Source organism: Salvia miltiorrhiza, chromosome 4, assembly GCF_028751815.1.
Source record: "Salvia miltiorrhiza cultivar Shanhuang (shh) chromosome 4, IMPLAD_Smil_shh, whole genome shotgun sequence".
Lineage (NCBI taxonomy): Eukaryota > Viridiplantae > Streptophyta > Magnoliopsida > Lamiales > Lamiaceae > Salvia > Salvia miltiorrhiza.
The window spans coordinates 47,940,322-47,957,052 of NC_080390.1; the positions used below are offsets into that span (position 1 = coordinate 47,940,322).

The following is a 16,731-nucleotide window of genomic DNA, read 5'->3' on the forward strand; positions in this document are numbered from 1 at the left end:
TATTATTATTATTATTATTATTATTATTATTATTATTATTATTATTATTTCAATAAAAAGTTGTATACTGAATAAAAAGAGGACCGAATAAAACTACCCTTAAATTAACTATAAAAAGTCCATAGATTTTTTAATTTATCGTGAATAATAAATATTAGTTCACTTTTAATTAATGAGATTTACGTGTTAATCATTCACTTCAGCCACATATTCCTATTCTTTCTGCTTCCACCACGTGAATTATTGACTTCCAAAACTCATCCTATTTTTTTTCACCCACCAACAATATTTACCTCATATTCTCTGAAATTTGAGTTTTACTCAAAGCTCTGTCCAGCCAATAACTTTTTTTTTTTTTTGCGAAGTAAAAATAATATTCTCATTCAAAGTACTCAGTTAATAAGCGGAAATTTTATTATTTTTTAAAATGAACAGATTATTTTGATTTTTTTTATTATTATTACACAACTCATACAAAGGTAAGAAAATTTGGAATTAAATCCACGACCTCATAAATTAAGAGTATCATTGACTATATCATTTTCATCCTTAATACGATTAGCACCAAATTTTAATCATTAATTAATTAAAACAAAAATAATAAAACGTCTATATAGGATTGAAAAATATCTTTCACTAAGTGCTAAACATCTACGTTTACAACATTTTAGTTAAGCATTAATCCTAGAAGATGAAAACGTAGAAAAAATATTTCTAATATGATATTTTGTCCACGACTTGTTTCCTAACAACTAAAATGATCTCCCAACATTACACATAATTAATACTTTCCTGCACAACACATTCATTGCGAAATGATTCCCAGTCCTCGTCAGAATATCCTCTACAGGAAACAATTCCAAAGATTGTGCAAACTCAAATCTATCCAACAAAATAGGGAGAACTCTTAATCATCTCGACTTGTTAATTCATCCATATTCTGAAAAAGCATATTTGTTATAGCACATATTTTCCACTAGCTATGTACCATCTACATCAGAACCTCAGCCTTTTTCCCCTGCAAGAAAAGGTTTATTCAATTTCTTGAAAAATAACCAAACAGATTGGAGAACACCAATCACAACCGAACTACTATGCTTTATTCAAATTAACCAAACAATTATTCACTTTGATTAGTTCATCATAGTAGCAACTACTTTCAAGATGGAGATACTACAATTTAAATGAAATGGTCCTGCACTAATATATTATAAAGTGGACCATTTGCATGTGGAATAATATGAAGAAAATAATATTTTCATTATATTATTTTTAGCTTGCTATGTAAGACATTCAGAAAGAACTAAGACTATCTTGTTAATAATTAATGGAAACAAACAAATTTATTTTCACTGACGAAGAATTAGGTATTTATAAGATTGGATCTCAAATTGTCATAAAAAACTGAGGATCCTTCTGTAATTAGTTATGAATGATCAAGAAAGGTTAAACACAATATTCAAGGAGAGGTATTAATTATTAACTAAGTGCTCGTTTGGTTCAAGTAGAGGAATGAAAAGGGAATGGAATCGAATAAAGGAGTAAAATGGTAACAATAACCATTATTTTTATTGAATGTTTGGTTAAACAATGAAAATGAATCATTAATATGGGATTCCCTTTCTTTTGTTTCCCCTCTATTTTGAGGGGTAACAAATTGGATGATTGGATTACCTTCAAGTAAGGGTAATGGTTATCTCATTACCCAAACCAAACAACAAGTAATGGATTCAATTACTTGAATCCCTTTCCAACCTCTAAAAACACCCAACCAAACGTGGGCTTAACCTATTACATAACTAGGGTATCAATTATGGATGGAAATAATGCTAGGAGTTACCATTTTATTCATGTCATGAATGCATCATGAACATGAACAGATAAACATTACACACATTTTCCTCTTGCATCGCTATAGTTGTCTTGTGCCAATCAAACATCTTACAAACCACAAAAACTACCTTCATGAAAAATAATGAAGTACAACGAGGAACTAAAACCATATTGTTTGGAACTAATAAAGATCATACAACTTAACCATAAATTAATAGCACAACATAGATATCAACACCAACATAGATAATCTGCATTCAGTTGCTTCCATTTGAAGTACAACCATATTGTTTGATTTTGCTTTTTTGCAGTGGATATTGATTTCAATTTTATAGTTAACCAAGAAACTGTACTAGCTTAAAATAATCCAATCAAGACATATTCTTTAGCAGCATTCGATTTCAATGTGCTTATACCACATTGGATGAAACAAATTTTAATGGGAGGTTGACACCGTGGAGAAGATAACTTACCTCAAAGAGCAAATGTGCTTCTGAATTGCTTCTTTTCCTTCATCATCAATAGCAAACCATTTCTCATTTAAGGTAAGTGTGTCTCCCATTCCAACATCTTCACATAAGAGATAAAGTTAGCTCGATAAAATGGCTACTAAAGAAAGGAAAACATGCAATGTAATATAACTTACCTTGATGCAGTACATTGCCAAAACAATTTAGTTTCCAGTATGCATTACCTCCATGTCCCACAAGGAAAGGCTCTATCCGTACAGCATTGCAAGTCTGACTTTCTACAGATTCATAATAGCATGATCAAGATTCAAGGCACATATATGTTAGTAATTAGTTGACATGTTTCCAACAAATTGAGCAATGTAAGAGAAACTATGATATTAGAAAGGACAGGGGAAATATTATTCCAGCTTAAAGAGTTTGTGAATGCAAGCTTATACTCATTTCAACTTGACCATGTGTAGGAACTGATCTTCTATAACCCTAAGGAATGACCAACTCAATCATGGTTCAACAAATGGGTAGAAAAAGTAGGTTTTGTCAATCTTCTAAAACGTAAGACAGTAAATTGGTGTAAGATCATTCAGATAAAGACACAAAATTCACAATTTAATAACATCCAACTTTCAGCATCCACTGGTGTTACCAGTGGTGCACTGGGATGCATGGACAGAACATCAGACAACTTTCAGGAGGTTCAAAGGATCTCTGAGCCAACATTATAAACAGAAAGCAAAAATTATGAAAGAAACATGGAATACTTACTTTCAACAAGCATGCCCTTTGACTCAAGCACCTTAGCATGAGCTTCTGCTGCCTTCCGTTTAATGTTGGAGACAATGGCTTCATGCTCTGAAATCGAAAGAGGAGCACCATGCTTAGCAATAATGGCTTTGGCAACATCATCTTTCATTTTCTGCTTCAAAGACTTTTCCTGCATGGGTGGTTGAAGATTATAAGAAAATAGTTATGGAAAGCTCTGGTTCCATAACAGCAAGCTAATTCACAATTTAAATTTTTTTTTGAAAGATATTTCATAATTTTAATTACCTTCTGCTTTGCAGCAATAACATTTTGTCTAGCTTCCTTGGCTTTTTCAGCAAATTCTGTATTTTGCTCATCCATCCAACTCCTCACCTTTCTGCGAATTAAAAAGCATAGTAAATACCCATGAACCTTTAATATTACAAGTAAAACTAAAAATGAACTTACTCAGTTTCAAGAATTTCATCACAGAGGAAATTTAAAAGCCCAAGCTTTTCCGAAGGTTCTAAAGATTCATAATCAGATGCCCTCTCTAAACAATCCAGTCCCTGAGCCTTAACAAAGCTTTGAGACTCAGAGAAGCAGTTCTTAAGTGCATTGAACCATGAGTTTTTTCCAACTGATGGACTTAGTTCTCCACATCTATATAGAAAAGAAAATGTAAAATAATTAACTTATTCTGGTAAAAGAAAATAACTGCTTGCTAATTTACAGCACAGTGGGCCATACTCTTCTCCTTGCTCTGTCTTTAAAATAGATAGTAGGTGGATATGAAATTGGACTGTCACGGAAAATTTTCCTCGGCGTCCAGCTCGCCCATTGAACAAGTCTTGAAGAACATGCTCTGGCTGTCCCTTTTTCACCTCTAGAATCTGTTGATCAGAACCAAATATATACACAAGGAGCCTCAGATCAAGTATGCTACTTATGATATACAGGGTAAATAGAGCTGTTGAAACTATAATTATATGATTAAGATTATTAGAATTAACAATTCTCATATGCAAATAACATTTAAATATCAAGGAATCTAAATATGATAACATAAAAGCATAGGAGAGTGATTGAGTTAAATTGCATAGCAAGTTCTTGACAGTACCTAAACAGATAGAAAATAATTTTTCATTACTAAATTGATTGACCATATGAAATAAGCATGTACACTAGAGTAGATAACACAAATGTAATTTCCATGGGGTAAAAATTAGAACATCATAAATCAGCAATATATACAAGTGTGGAGTCCCAATTAGGTAGAAATAATGAGTATTATAAGTAGGTGTTGCAAGCTAAGTCACTTGCCTTTCCAAAAGCAGCACAAAATTCTAAAAACTGCAACGCATTCCCAACATCTTCTGTCGATACATCAATCCCAGCAACATTGTTCAATTCTGTCCCCAGAGGCATTGGTATGTCAGGGAAAATATTAGCACTATGCTGCTTTAAAACAACCAGAGTATTTGCAGAGTTAATTTCATCTCCCGTTATGTTAATTTCCTTTGGATTGACCCCAACATTGAGTTTTGCTTCTTGGTCGGATATTTTCTGCGTAACAGCTAATTTTCTAGGACTTGTTCTCCTTGCTAAAGCGATATCACTCTTCTCACTATCATCTTTCTCTAACCCCTTCTTTGATTTTTTTGGTTTTTTCTCTACATCATTTACACTCTTCTCCTTCAATATTTCGCCATCATCTTTCTTATTTTCCAGCTCATATGATCTACCCCTCTTGATTTGCTTTGACTTCTCAGCACCACATGAACCAGTACCCTCAGCTTCATGCTTCTTATTACGGTCGTACATTTCTGCAAAAGCTTCATGCTCCAATTTTCTTTTATCGGGGCTTTGATCATCCTTATTGCCCTTGTGGACCTTCTTAACTTTCTTGGAATTCTTGTCGGTGTCAATTGGCAAATTTGCATCAACTTTTCCATCAAAAGAATTTTCCTTGCCCCGCTTTCTGGGTGAAGGGGCAACTTGCTGTTGATTTTAGAGCCATAACAAAAGACAAACAAACTTATAAGCAATGTCAATTATCATTAATGCATGTGCTAGCAAAACAGCAAGCTTCAAAAGTTTCTTAAGAAGGTCACCTTCTTTGGTGAAGCAGCCATCTTTGCAACAACTTTTTCGCAATTCAAATGTTGAGCTCCTTTAAGCAACATCTCAGAAACAGATGAAAAGCCAGTTGCCTTCGCCGTTTTAATAAGTATACCAGTGGGTTGATGACCTCTTTTCTTCCTAAACAATGTCCAATGGTATCAGAAACACACTGAACAAGCATTCAGAAACAATTCAGAAGACTCACATGCAAACACTGCAGTTGCAAATGCTTCTACACTTGGGACAGCTCCACTCTCCTAAAGCATCTACTTCTTCTGCCTTCTCACCATACCTAACTCGCAACAGGTGGTAAATAAGAACTGACAGTATTTTCATAACATGTTGCTTTCAAAAACACAGTGACAACTAGTAAAGAGCAACAACCTGTTCAAGAGGCATTTATGACAATACATAATTGTACATGGCTTGTTATTCTTCTGATTCTTGCATGCAGCAGTAAAATCCCTGGTTTTTTGGCGACACTTCCATAAACCAAGATAAAATGTGAGAAACAAATGAAACCAATTAAGGGGAGTTTGCAAGCATAAACAAGGAAAAAACATTCTCATATGGCTTAAGAAGAAGCACTGACTGATTCAAGATTTTCAAATTGAGGGTGAAAAAATAATTACATAATTATAAATATAAAAAATATTTAATAATAAAAATAAAGATACCCAAATATTGTTTAATTTTAAAGTTCATGGTTGGAGAAACTAAATCTATAATAATTTATACTATATAAATATTAATACTATTAAAAAAAATCTTTTTTTTTGGGATGCAGCTGCACCCCATGTAACTGGATCCACCACTGAGAAGAAGGCCATTGGGAGTATTAAATCACATCACAGTCTATTTATCAGTCCCAAGTAAAATTGCATAAACAAACACCGAAGTCTTTTCTCACCTTTTCTTTTAACTTTTTGACACGGTACACTAATAGACACGGGTTTCTTACCTTCTCTGTGTTCCGTTGTATGTTCCTCGTCCATGTTTAATGTTTTCTGGTGAAATCTGGTTATTTTTACACATAGATTGCACACAACAATAGAAGCATCGGATTCGCTAAAGCTCATGGAGAAAGCTAACAATTTGATAGTTTGAGGATGCCTCCTACTTGGTTAGAAGCTTAACATAACTCAGCAGGACTTGGTTACAATTAGTTCCCAAAAAATAAACAATCATTTAAGGCTTACAGTTACATGCGACGACATAATTAAACAACCAAAAGTAGTGAGAGAGGGGATTTCTTGGATTCCGAAATCAAACCTGATGACAAGTTTTTCCGTTGACGGAATCATAAATCCGACCACCGACAAGCCGGATGCCAGGTGAATTGTTTCGCTTGGCCTTTGGAGAAAGAGGAGCATCTTTTTGGGATTTGGTGAGCTTGTTAGGGCTCTTGAGTAACTGATTGGAAGCAGCGCCTGAATCAACCGCCATTGTGGCCGGAAAGCTTCCAACCAACACAGAACTTTGGGAAGTATTTAGCGTGAAAGTGGAGAGAGTATTTAAAAGTATGAGTTGGTTAGGACAGAGGAGCACTTGGCTGCTCCATTTGTCTTAGTAGATGCGCGGAGAGTGGAGGGACTTTCAATTTTCCATTCAAACAAAAGCGCCAACCAAAATATTGTGCATTTCCCGCCACTTCTAATTCCCCGCTGTTTTTTCGCTTCCAAAATAAATTTAATCAACAATGATTTAATTACTCTCTTCGTCCCACTCCAACAGGCTCACTTCTTTTGGGCACGGAGATTAAGAAAAATTACTTTTTAGTAGAAAAATTGTAGTAAAGTAGTGTGGTCCACACCAATTAAGTACAACTTTTTTAACCCAAAAAGAAAAATGAGCCTATTGGAGTGGGACGGAGAGAGTATTTAAAACGCTTTAATTTTTTTTTTCAACCATAACCGTAATGTTCGGATTTTGGGTTAGCTCATCAGACTCGAAAATTTATTAAAAATATATATATATATTTCTTTTGACAATATTATACTCCCCGATTCATAAAATAACTTTCTATTTTTCCTTTTTGGGACGTTCATAAAAGAACTTCCTACCTATTTTTGGACTAAATTCCACCACTTACTTTTCACTTTTTCACCACTCTCAATACTAATTACAACACTTTTTCATCACTCCCAATACACTCAACAACCTTAATTTTCTCCATTATTAATACATTAAAAAAAATCTTAAAATTTGTGTCACTCCTTCCTAGGAAGTTCTTTCGTGGACGGAGGGAGTATCTGTAACAAACGAATACACGTATAAATAAGTGACATTTCAACATCGACTTATATAATAACTAATGTGCAACTATTAAATACTCCCTCCGTCCCTGAAATAAGTTCCTCTTTTTCCTTTTTTGGGACGTCCCCCAAATAAGTTCATCTTTCTTTCTTTCCATTTTTGGACAACTACCCCACCACTAATAATACTTTATTTATTATTACTTTTCACTTTTTCACCACTCACAATACTAATTATAACACTTTTTCACCTTTTCACCACTCACAATACTAATTATAACATATTTTTCTCCACTATCAATACACTTTACCACTTTTCCTTAAAACTCGTGCCGTCCCCAAAGAGGAACTTATTTTGGGGACGGAGGGAGTATATAAATATGGACACATTCTTATTAAATTATTATCATTTTCTATTTTTTTTATCTAAAAACTTTATGTTAAATATTGGATTAAAAATACATAAAAGTGCAATGCTGAAATAGAAATTTTATTGAAAAGGAATAAAGAGGTTCAAGAGATAAAACCAAAACGGACGAAAGCACCCGCGAGAAGCCACGGGTAACCGAAAAACAACCAAAATTATGAGAACATTTTTAGAGGGTCGTCCTCGTCGAAAGAGTCTTCGTCGTCCAGCATATCTCCCCATCTCTTAGAAACCACGATCGACATAGCTCGAGCTACGTCGGAAAAAGAAGAGTGAACCACAAAATTTTGCATAAGCGCGCCTCCAGACTAAGCATTGTGCACTTTATTTAAAAACTCCACCAGCGACGGAGTGTCAAGAACAGCGCCCTGCAAAACGGCACCAGCGGCACGACCTGCTGCTTTTTGGAAATCCGAAGACATACCATTCTTGATTATACGTCGGAGTCGGTGCTTGATAGAGGAATCAGAAACCCTCCCCTTTTTGGTAGCCCCTTTCGAACGCCCTCAGCGAGGCGCGAGAGGATCCTCCATCGTCGCCTTTCTTGGCGTCACAATCAAAGCCATATCTGTACTTCTACAATGCATCGGGGAGACAATATCAATCTGTGTTGTCGGGTTGGAAGAGTAGTGTCATTCCTCTCCAGGACAATCTCCGTATCATTACCAATCGATGGACCCTCCACATCTTCCGTAACTCCCTCTTGAAATTCCGAAAAGGTTGGGTTCGCCGAGTTCGGAAGGGGAGCGGAAGGAAGCCCAACTGTGGCGTGCATAGCAATTTGTTTATCTTTGTCTAGGATTGGTCCAAGTCATCATCCCAGAGAGAGTCCTCGGCCATTAGAGCATCTGTGGAGGAATTAGGAGGCGCGATGTCTAGAGTAGACTGCCGCCCCCCATCCGTTCGAGTGGAAACAGTATGGGTAGAACAGTTCGTCTTTTTCATATCATTGTTATTATCCATCTTGGTGTTCAGAAGGGGTGCAAACATTTCACAATATTGAATAAATATACATTTCACAAACATTTTAATATTGAATCAAAATAATTTTCATAAACATTTTAAAATACAATGATGGGTATAACTTTATAATATTGAATCAAAATACATTTAACAAACATTTTAAAAGAAAATAAAAACTTATTATATTAATTGTTGAAAGCAAAATAATGAAGTTGAAAATCAAATAAATTTTAAAAAATCATATAATAAGTGGAACACATTGTTTTCTAATTAGGTCGTGTTATTTCGGGTCAACCCTATCGAGTGTTAGACTATTCGGACTGTAATTTTATTAGGTTGAAAATTTTCAACCATAACTCTCTCAAATTATCGATCTAATCGCAGCTGCCCACAAGTTTTGGGTTAGATTAGCATCCCTAGTTTGACACTATTACGCTTATCCATATAACTAATCAATTTAATTCGACCACATGTAACCAAATACCATTTGAATTCAGGTTCAAATACAAAAAAAAAAAAAAAAACCGGCTAAATTCAAGTAGAGGTGAGTATTCGGATTTGTATTGAATTTTTGTCTAATATGATCCGATATGAAAACCCGAATTTGTTTTCTAAAAACTTAATTCAATTCGAACAATATTATTCAAAATTTTGAATCCGAAACTCAGAATTTTTTTGGATAAATTCGTTGCAAATAAAAAAAATCCGAAATACATATCAACTTAACTAAATAGACAATTACAATCGAAAATCATTTTCACTACTACTACTACTACTACTAATAATAATAATAATAACACTTCTAGATCCCTCAAATAATTTCCCCAACTTTCTTTTTCGGCCTGTCCCCCCCCCCCGAAAACCTATCTTCAATTTATGAATTATGTTCCACCACTAATAATACTCCATTTACTCTACTTTTTCACATTTTTACCACTAACTTTTTTTGAAACCACATTTTTACCACTATCAATATCTCATTTACCCTTATTTTTTATTACTCCTTCCATCCCAATTTTTAGTACCCATTTGAGAGTGTCACGTATTTTAATAAAGTAGTTGGATGTTGTGAGTGAAATAATGATCTTACCTTTTATATGAGCGTTAAAATAATCAAAGTGAAGTAAAGGTCTCACCTACTTTTACCATAAATAGCTTTTATCATAAATAGAAATCTATATAATATATAAAAGAAGAGTTTTTTCCCTCTCTTTTTCTCTCTCTTCTTCCACCAATTTTTTCACTGTTTTTTTCTTTTTATTTTTTATATTTTAATTCTTTTGTAAATATTGTCAAATTTGATTCATGAAAAAATATTTTATATACATCGTAAATTTAATATAGTATAAAAATATCAAAAATCAATAATTTATTAATATTTTATGTTCTCTTTTTTCATTAAAACTTTACAACTTCTTATTTATATTTGTATACGAAAATATTTATTTATTTATTATGATGCGTAATACTCTATAATAATAATGCGTAATGCTAATTTTCATTATCAAATTAATTTTTAAACTTTTTTAATAGAAATAATTATCATTACGCTTTATACAAAGTTGAAAATTTATATTTTTATTTTATTTAATATTTATATTTATTTATTTACTTAAATATATAATTTAATTTCAATGTTCGTCGTGCATCGCACGAATGGTCATACTAGTGGTTACTAAAATGTGGGACAACCCAAAAAAAAGTTGAATACTAAAAGTTGGGACGAAGGAAGTACTTTTTTATCATTTCGTATGAAAACTCGTGCTCCTCTCTTGTATGAAATTATTTGGGAGATGGAGAATAATAATAATAATAATAATAATAATAATAATAATAATAATAATAATATACTCCTTCGTCCATAAAAAATAATCCTAGAAGATTCGGGCATGAGTTTTAATAAAAATTATTAGTATATTGTGAATGGAGAAATAACATCACTTAAAAGATAATGTTAATAAAAATAATTAATTGTATTGTTAGTGAAGAAGAGAACCCACCGTGTGATAAAACTTTGTCAAAAATGAAAATGAACTAATTTTTGTGGAGGTCCCAAAATTGCAGTCAAATATTTAACTGCAAATGCACCTAGATAACACTAGCAATGAAAAGCACTTAGATCTTCAAAATTGACGGCATGCTTAAAATATGAGAAAAACATTTCAATATGTAGAAACCTCCAGTACCACACATAAGAAACCATCAAGTCTTACTACGGCACAAGGATTTCTATACTAAAACATATTTCAGAATACATCCAACATAATACAATGTCCATCACTGTTGTCCTCCCTCGCCAGATTCACGTTTTGGTGCTTCCTTGATCTCATCCCCAGCTTCTTCCTAAAACCCAACCAAAACCATAAAGTTAGGAAATAAACACTCATCCTTATATCATTTTGTACTCAAATATACTAGCACAAGTTAGCATTGGTTCTCTTTTCAGGGCTGTAAAAGTACCGCTACATCAGATGTCCAAAGAGTCAAATTGTCTCGAAGAAGTTGCATGATCAATGTGCTGTCCTTGTATGATTCCTCACCCAGCGTATCTAACTCAGAAATAGCTTCATCGAAAGCCTGCATAAAAGCAACAATGAACCATGTGTGAACATCTATACAAAAATAAATAAAAAAGAAGGTGATAAATGGTTGAATGAAAGAAAAATTAACCAGTATACTTCATGACAAAAACAAACACACACTTAAGTAAAGGAGAGGAAAAATGGGCAAGAACCCATGTAACATGATGTATCTAATTAGAGTACTGAAAACACATCTGCTTTCAGTTTCTGAAAGTCATTTTCCAATTCTAATTTCAAGAGTTTTAAGATACGAGTTCTAGCAAGATACTGTTAGAAAATAATATCATATTCTACAGAACAATCAAATATTCTCAAATACCTGTTTTGCAAGGTTGCAAGCACGATCCGGAGAATTAAGGATTTCATAATAGAAAACAGAGAAATTAAGAGCAAGTCCAAGCCTTATAGGGTGAGTAGGAGCCAACTCTGCAAGTGCAATATCCTACATAGTAAAGATTAACACAACAGGTCAGGAAAAGGAAAAAAAGAGCACCATGAACAATAAATCCACAAGCATAAAAACAATATGCAAATTAAAGCTATTTTACCTGTGCCGACTTGTAAGCAAGCAAAGTGCTCTCAGCTGCTTCTTTTCTTTCAGCCCCAGTCTTAAATTCAGCCAAGTACCGATGATAATCACCCTTCATCTTCAAGTAAAACACCTTTGATTCAGCAGAAGAGGCAGACGGAATGAGATGGGTCTCAAGGAGTCCCAAAATCCCATCACAGATCTTACTGAGTTCTGCCTCAATCTTACCCCGGTATTCTTTAATAATGCTAACATGATCCTCATTACCACGACTCTCTTCCTTCTGCTCGATGGAAGAGATAATCCTCCATGAAGCCCTCCGAGCACCAATCACATTCTTGTATGCCACTGAGAGGAGGTTCCTTTCCTCCACAGTCAGCTCATCACTATCAACAGCCTTTGCCACCTTTTCCATAAACTCCACCATTTCCTCATAACGCTCAGCCTGTTCAGCCAACTTGGCCATGTAAACATTCTCCTCACGGGATAAGTCAGCTGGTGACATTTTAATGAGCTAAAATAGTACAAAACCTGTGGCAAAATTCAAAACCCTTACATTTAGGTTGCTTATGATTTTCTGACATTTAAAGACTTCATTAAACAATAACATAAATCTTTAAGTTAAGCGACAAACAACCTCCCATCTTAAAACAACTCATAAATTTCCAATACAAGGCACACAGAATAAAATCAACATTCATCATATGGAACACACCAACAACACACACATCCAAATCACTTGTTACAGTACGCAGTGAAGTTCTTTGGTTAGGTTTCATGAATAACCATTACATTTCAGAGAAAGTTCTTTGTAAAAAGTGTTCACCATTTTACTCGTCACCCAATTATCACTAACCACGTAAAATATCAAAAAATTAAGGAGAAATAAATAGTAATTAGATCCGGAAGTTCGCATATGAAGTGACATTAATTCCTAACAATTTAACAAACAAACTCAAAACCTTCGAATTCAATATCAAATCCGGAACCTTTTATATCTCTCCACTATATCAAATCTACTAAATCCAGTTAAACAACGCCGACAATAATTATTAACAGTAATACAATGCACCGTCTACAAAGTCAACTAACTCTAAATATATCCTCCTTAAAGTCCTACTGAATTAAGTAAAACAAGCACACAATCCAATAATCTGAAATCAGATCCCAGTTCGATAATCATCACAACTACAAATCACCAGATCTATTATTCGATTTCTACCAGCAACTAGTTAAATTCCGCAGAAAAAAATCAAAATCCAAAAAAAAACCCAAATTCCAAAGATCTAACCCTAACCCTAAACCTGAACCTAAAGCCAATCACATAAAATCTAACTACAAAATAGGTAGAATCAATCTAAAAATAGCAAAAAAATTAAAAAAACAAAAACAAGACGAAGAAGAAGAGTGGACCTGTAGTAATAGATCTGGAGTTTGATTTGGGAAATGCAGTCAGCCCTTTGACGAAATGGTTCGATAGTGTGTACAGACGCAGTGACGGGGAGGTTTAAATAGTGGAAATTTTGGGGGGGAGGGGCGGCCAGCCAATGAGAAAGCGACAGGTGGCGGGGGGACGGCGGAGTTTGCTATTCTCGGGGACATGGGATGCGACACGCTGGCGTTGACCCGTCAAGGCCCTTTATCGTCATTTCGGAAAGGGAGGCGCTTCGGCTGCTTTCGGGGAGTTTCACGGGCACTATAATGGGCCGTAGGGCCCCGTTCGTTTCTTCATCAATGATGGAGCTCCACCGACTTTTACAATTAAATACATATATTTGGATTATTAATTAATTGTGTATATATATATTCTTCAACTCTCTTTTTTTCTCCTATAAAAAAAACTCTCTTTTTTTCTTGTGGATTTTTTAAATTTTGATTATTATTATAAGTAGTTTGATCTTATTCACTTTATAGTTCAAATTTACAAAATTACAAAAATAGCTAGTACTTTTGATCCGTTGATCAATTTATATGATTATATCCTTAGTCAAAATTCTAACCAACTATATATTAAATTTTGAGTAAATATCATTTTATACCCTTAACTATATCCATTTTTATTAAAAATGTCCCGAAGTATAAGAAATATCTTTTTAAATTCTAAATTATCAATTTTGTATTAAAATTGCCTATGTCTATTTTTGCCCCCCCCCCCCCCAATCGTGACGTGACTTGTCTATTAAAATTGTCTTATGTCTATTTTTCGGCCCCCAAACTAACGTATACATATTTGATCTTTTTCTTTTGTGTGTGTGTGTGTGTGTTTTTTCAGTTAATTCCATGCTATATATGAAAATGATTAAATACGAGTATGACTTAAATCTTCAATTTATTTATTTACTATCTCAACTCATTCAATTTCAGATGATCTTCATTTATATGTTATGTATTAAGAGCATCTCCAACGCTTTACCTGGCGTACCGGATTGAACCAGCGCGAGTGGAGCAGGCCGCGCTGGCGACCCGATGCGACACATGCACAGTGCCTTCGTTGGTGCCGGGCACAAAAAAGAGAAATTGCGAGTGCGTGCAAAGCATACGCGAATAAAAAAAAAATAGAAAGAGAATAGAGAAGGAGAGAGCAGAAGAAGAAAGGATTTGGTAGGCAAGAAAAAGAAAAGAAAAAAGAGAGAAGAAAGGTGGGTCGTTGAGGGAAGAAAAAAAAGAAAAAGAAAGGAAAGGGAAGGGGTGGGGTGGGGTGGGGCGGGGCGGGGCGGGATAGTTTTTATTTTTATTTTGATATTTTTTATTTTATTTTTGATTTTTGTTTTTTTTAATTTTTAATTATTTTATTTTGTTTTACTTGATTTTTAATTATTATAATATTTTTATTTATTGTATTTTATTTTAATTAATGTAATGTTTTATTTTAATTATAGTGAAATATTAAATTTTAAAATGATGAGATTAAATGAAAATGAAGATTATAGCGCCTCTTATAGTAATGCACTGGAGAAGGGAAGCGCTAAACGATGACCACCTTATAGCACTTCCGCTGAAGATGCTCTAAGAATTATTTCAAAATTTCATACATGAAACCAAAAGTCGCAAGAAAATTATAGCATTATCATTTACATCGACACTTTTACTTGTAGACAAGAGTCGCAAGACACAATCTTATTCACTTAGGTACTTCTACCATTTTTACACAAGTCCTCGTACATTTTTGAAAAAAATTAATAGGTCTTCGAAACTTTATCGTGTGTTTGCCTTTTATTCCTTTAAATAGAGATATAATATAATGAGGTATAAATTTATCATTTTAAGTGGAGACTATATTTTTTATATTTTATTTGATTTGAATGATAATATAATTATCCATTTTTCATAAGGTGATACTCCCTCCGTCCTTCAAAATTATGCATGGTTGACTCCAACACAAGTTTTAATAAAAAGTTGTTTGTAGTAATGATAGTGGAGAAAGAGTCCCACATTGAGGGTATTGTTAAGTAGATTATAAGTAAACAATGTAAATTAAAAGAGTAAAATTGTGCTCCCTCCGTCCACGAAATGACTACCCATTTCGGGATGACACGAGTTTTAAGAAATATATTGAGTGTGGTGTAAGTGGAATAAGATCTCACTTTTTGAGGGTATTAATTAAAGGGTTATGTCGGGTACACTTACCAAAAAGAAAAATGGGTACTCATTTTGTGGACGAACTAAAAAGGAAATATGTGTACTCATTTCGTGGACGGATGGAGTAAAAATTATATGTGGGGTAGTGTCCAAAAATATGGTATGCATAATTTTGAGGATGTACCAAAAAATGAAAGGTATGCATAATTTTGGGGGACGAAGTGAGTATAAAATTATACCACCCAAACACCCGAGAAAAAAAGTGTTGCTTGTATTTTTTATTACATAAAAACAAACGTGGTATAAAGTGATAAATGAAGCTTATCATTTCTTTATAGACTATTTTTATCAGCAACCATCCAAACACTTAATCATCCAATCATCTTCAACATGTAATTAATTTCTCTCTCTTCCACATCATTAATATTCATCACAACCCAACCATCTTTATTTTTATTGATTTATCAATAACCACCCCAACCACCAATCACAACATTATATATAATTATTTTATTATTGTTTTTAATCGTAATAGTTTTAATAATATTAAATATAAATTAAAATAGAAAAATAACAAATTAATAAAAATTCAAAAAGAATGTACAAAAAATATGTTGAATGTAAAAATTAATTCTTTTGGAAATAATTCTATGTGGAGGAAAAATAAGAGAATTTAAAGGTATGTTAAAATATAGCAAGAGTAGTCTCTATTTATAGAGAATAAAAAAATTATAAATTTTGATATTTTTAATATTTTATATAAAAGATATGGTAATTTTATATAATAATTTAAATAAAATCTATAAAGCCAATAGAATGGAGACAAGTGTCTCTTGTGGTCCCGTGGCTTGTTTCACTCTTTTCAATTTCTAATTTTTTTTATTTGTTTTACTGATGTGGCGTTCGACCATAGCAAAAAAAAAAAATTGCCGATAAAAATGATCTTATACCCCAAAGCAAACAGACCTTAGTATGACATAATCGCTTATTAAAAGACTCAACTCTTCTGCTTAACCTAATCTTTAAACACAACAAGAAATTATTGTCATCAATTTCTTAATCAATGGTAAAATCAATTTGAAAAATGAAAGTTTGATGTTAAAAGCAACCACAAATTTTCCTCTTCCGAAATTCTAAAAAAGAAAACGGAAAACAAATAAGAAAGGAATGACACATCTATACCTGCCGGCAAACGATAGATGGTGATGAATTTGAAAGAGAGAAA

At 33.3% G+C, this 16,731-nt stretch overlaps 2 protein-coding genes across 2 annotated transcripts; both read right to left on the reverse strand.

Moving 5' to 3' along the window:
* Positions 1-558: 558 nt before the first annotated feature.
* LOC131023930 (uncharacterized) lies at positions 559-6,833 on the reverse strand. Its single transcript, XM_057953589.1, has 12 exons — positions 6,444-6,833; positions 5,556-5,653; positions 5,377-5,463; positions 5,162-5,309; positions 4,371-5,048; positions 3,798-3,940; positions 3,516-3,710; positions 3,354-3,444; positions 3,069-3,237; positions 2,480-2,581; positions 2,307-2,403; positions 559-1,018 (listed from the first exon to the last, which is right to left on the reverse strand). Exons 1-12 carry the CDS (start codon positions 6,615-6,617, stop codon positions 997-999), a joined length of 2,004 nt encoding a protein of 667 aa, XP_057809572.1. The 5' UTR covers positions 6,618-6,833; the 3' UTR covers positions 559-996.
* A 4,124-nt stretch (positions 6,834-10,957) lies between these two features.
* LOC131023931 (14-3-3-like protein) lies at positions 10,958-13,615 on the reverse strand. The gene is made up of 5 exons (XM_057953590.1): positions 13,341-13,615; positions 11,947-12,458; positions 11,718-11,840; positions 11,277-11,393; positions 10,958-11,159 (listed from the first exon to the last, which is right to left on the reverse strand). The coding sequence occupies exons 2-5, from the start codon at positions 12,430-12,432 to the stop codon at positions 11,094-11,096; spliced, it is 792 nt and encodes a 263-aa protein (XP_057809573.1). The 5' UTR covers positions 12,433-12,458; positions 13,341-13,615; the 3' UTR covers positions 10,958-11,093.
* Between the last annotated feature and the right edge of the window lie 3,116 nt (positions 13,616-16,731).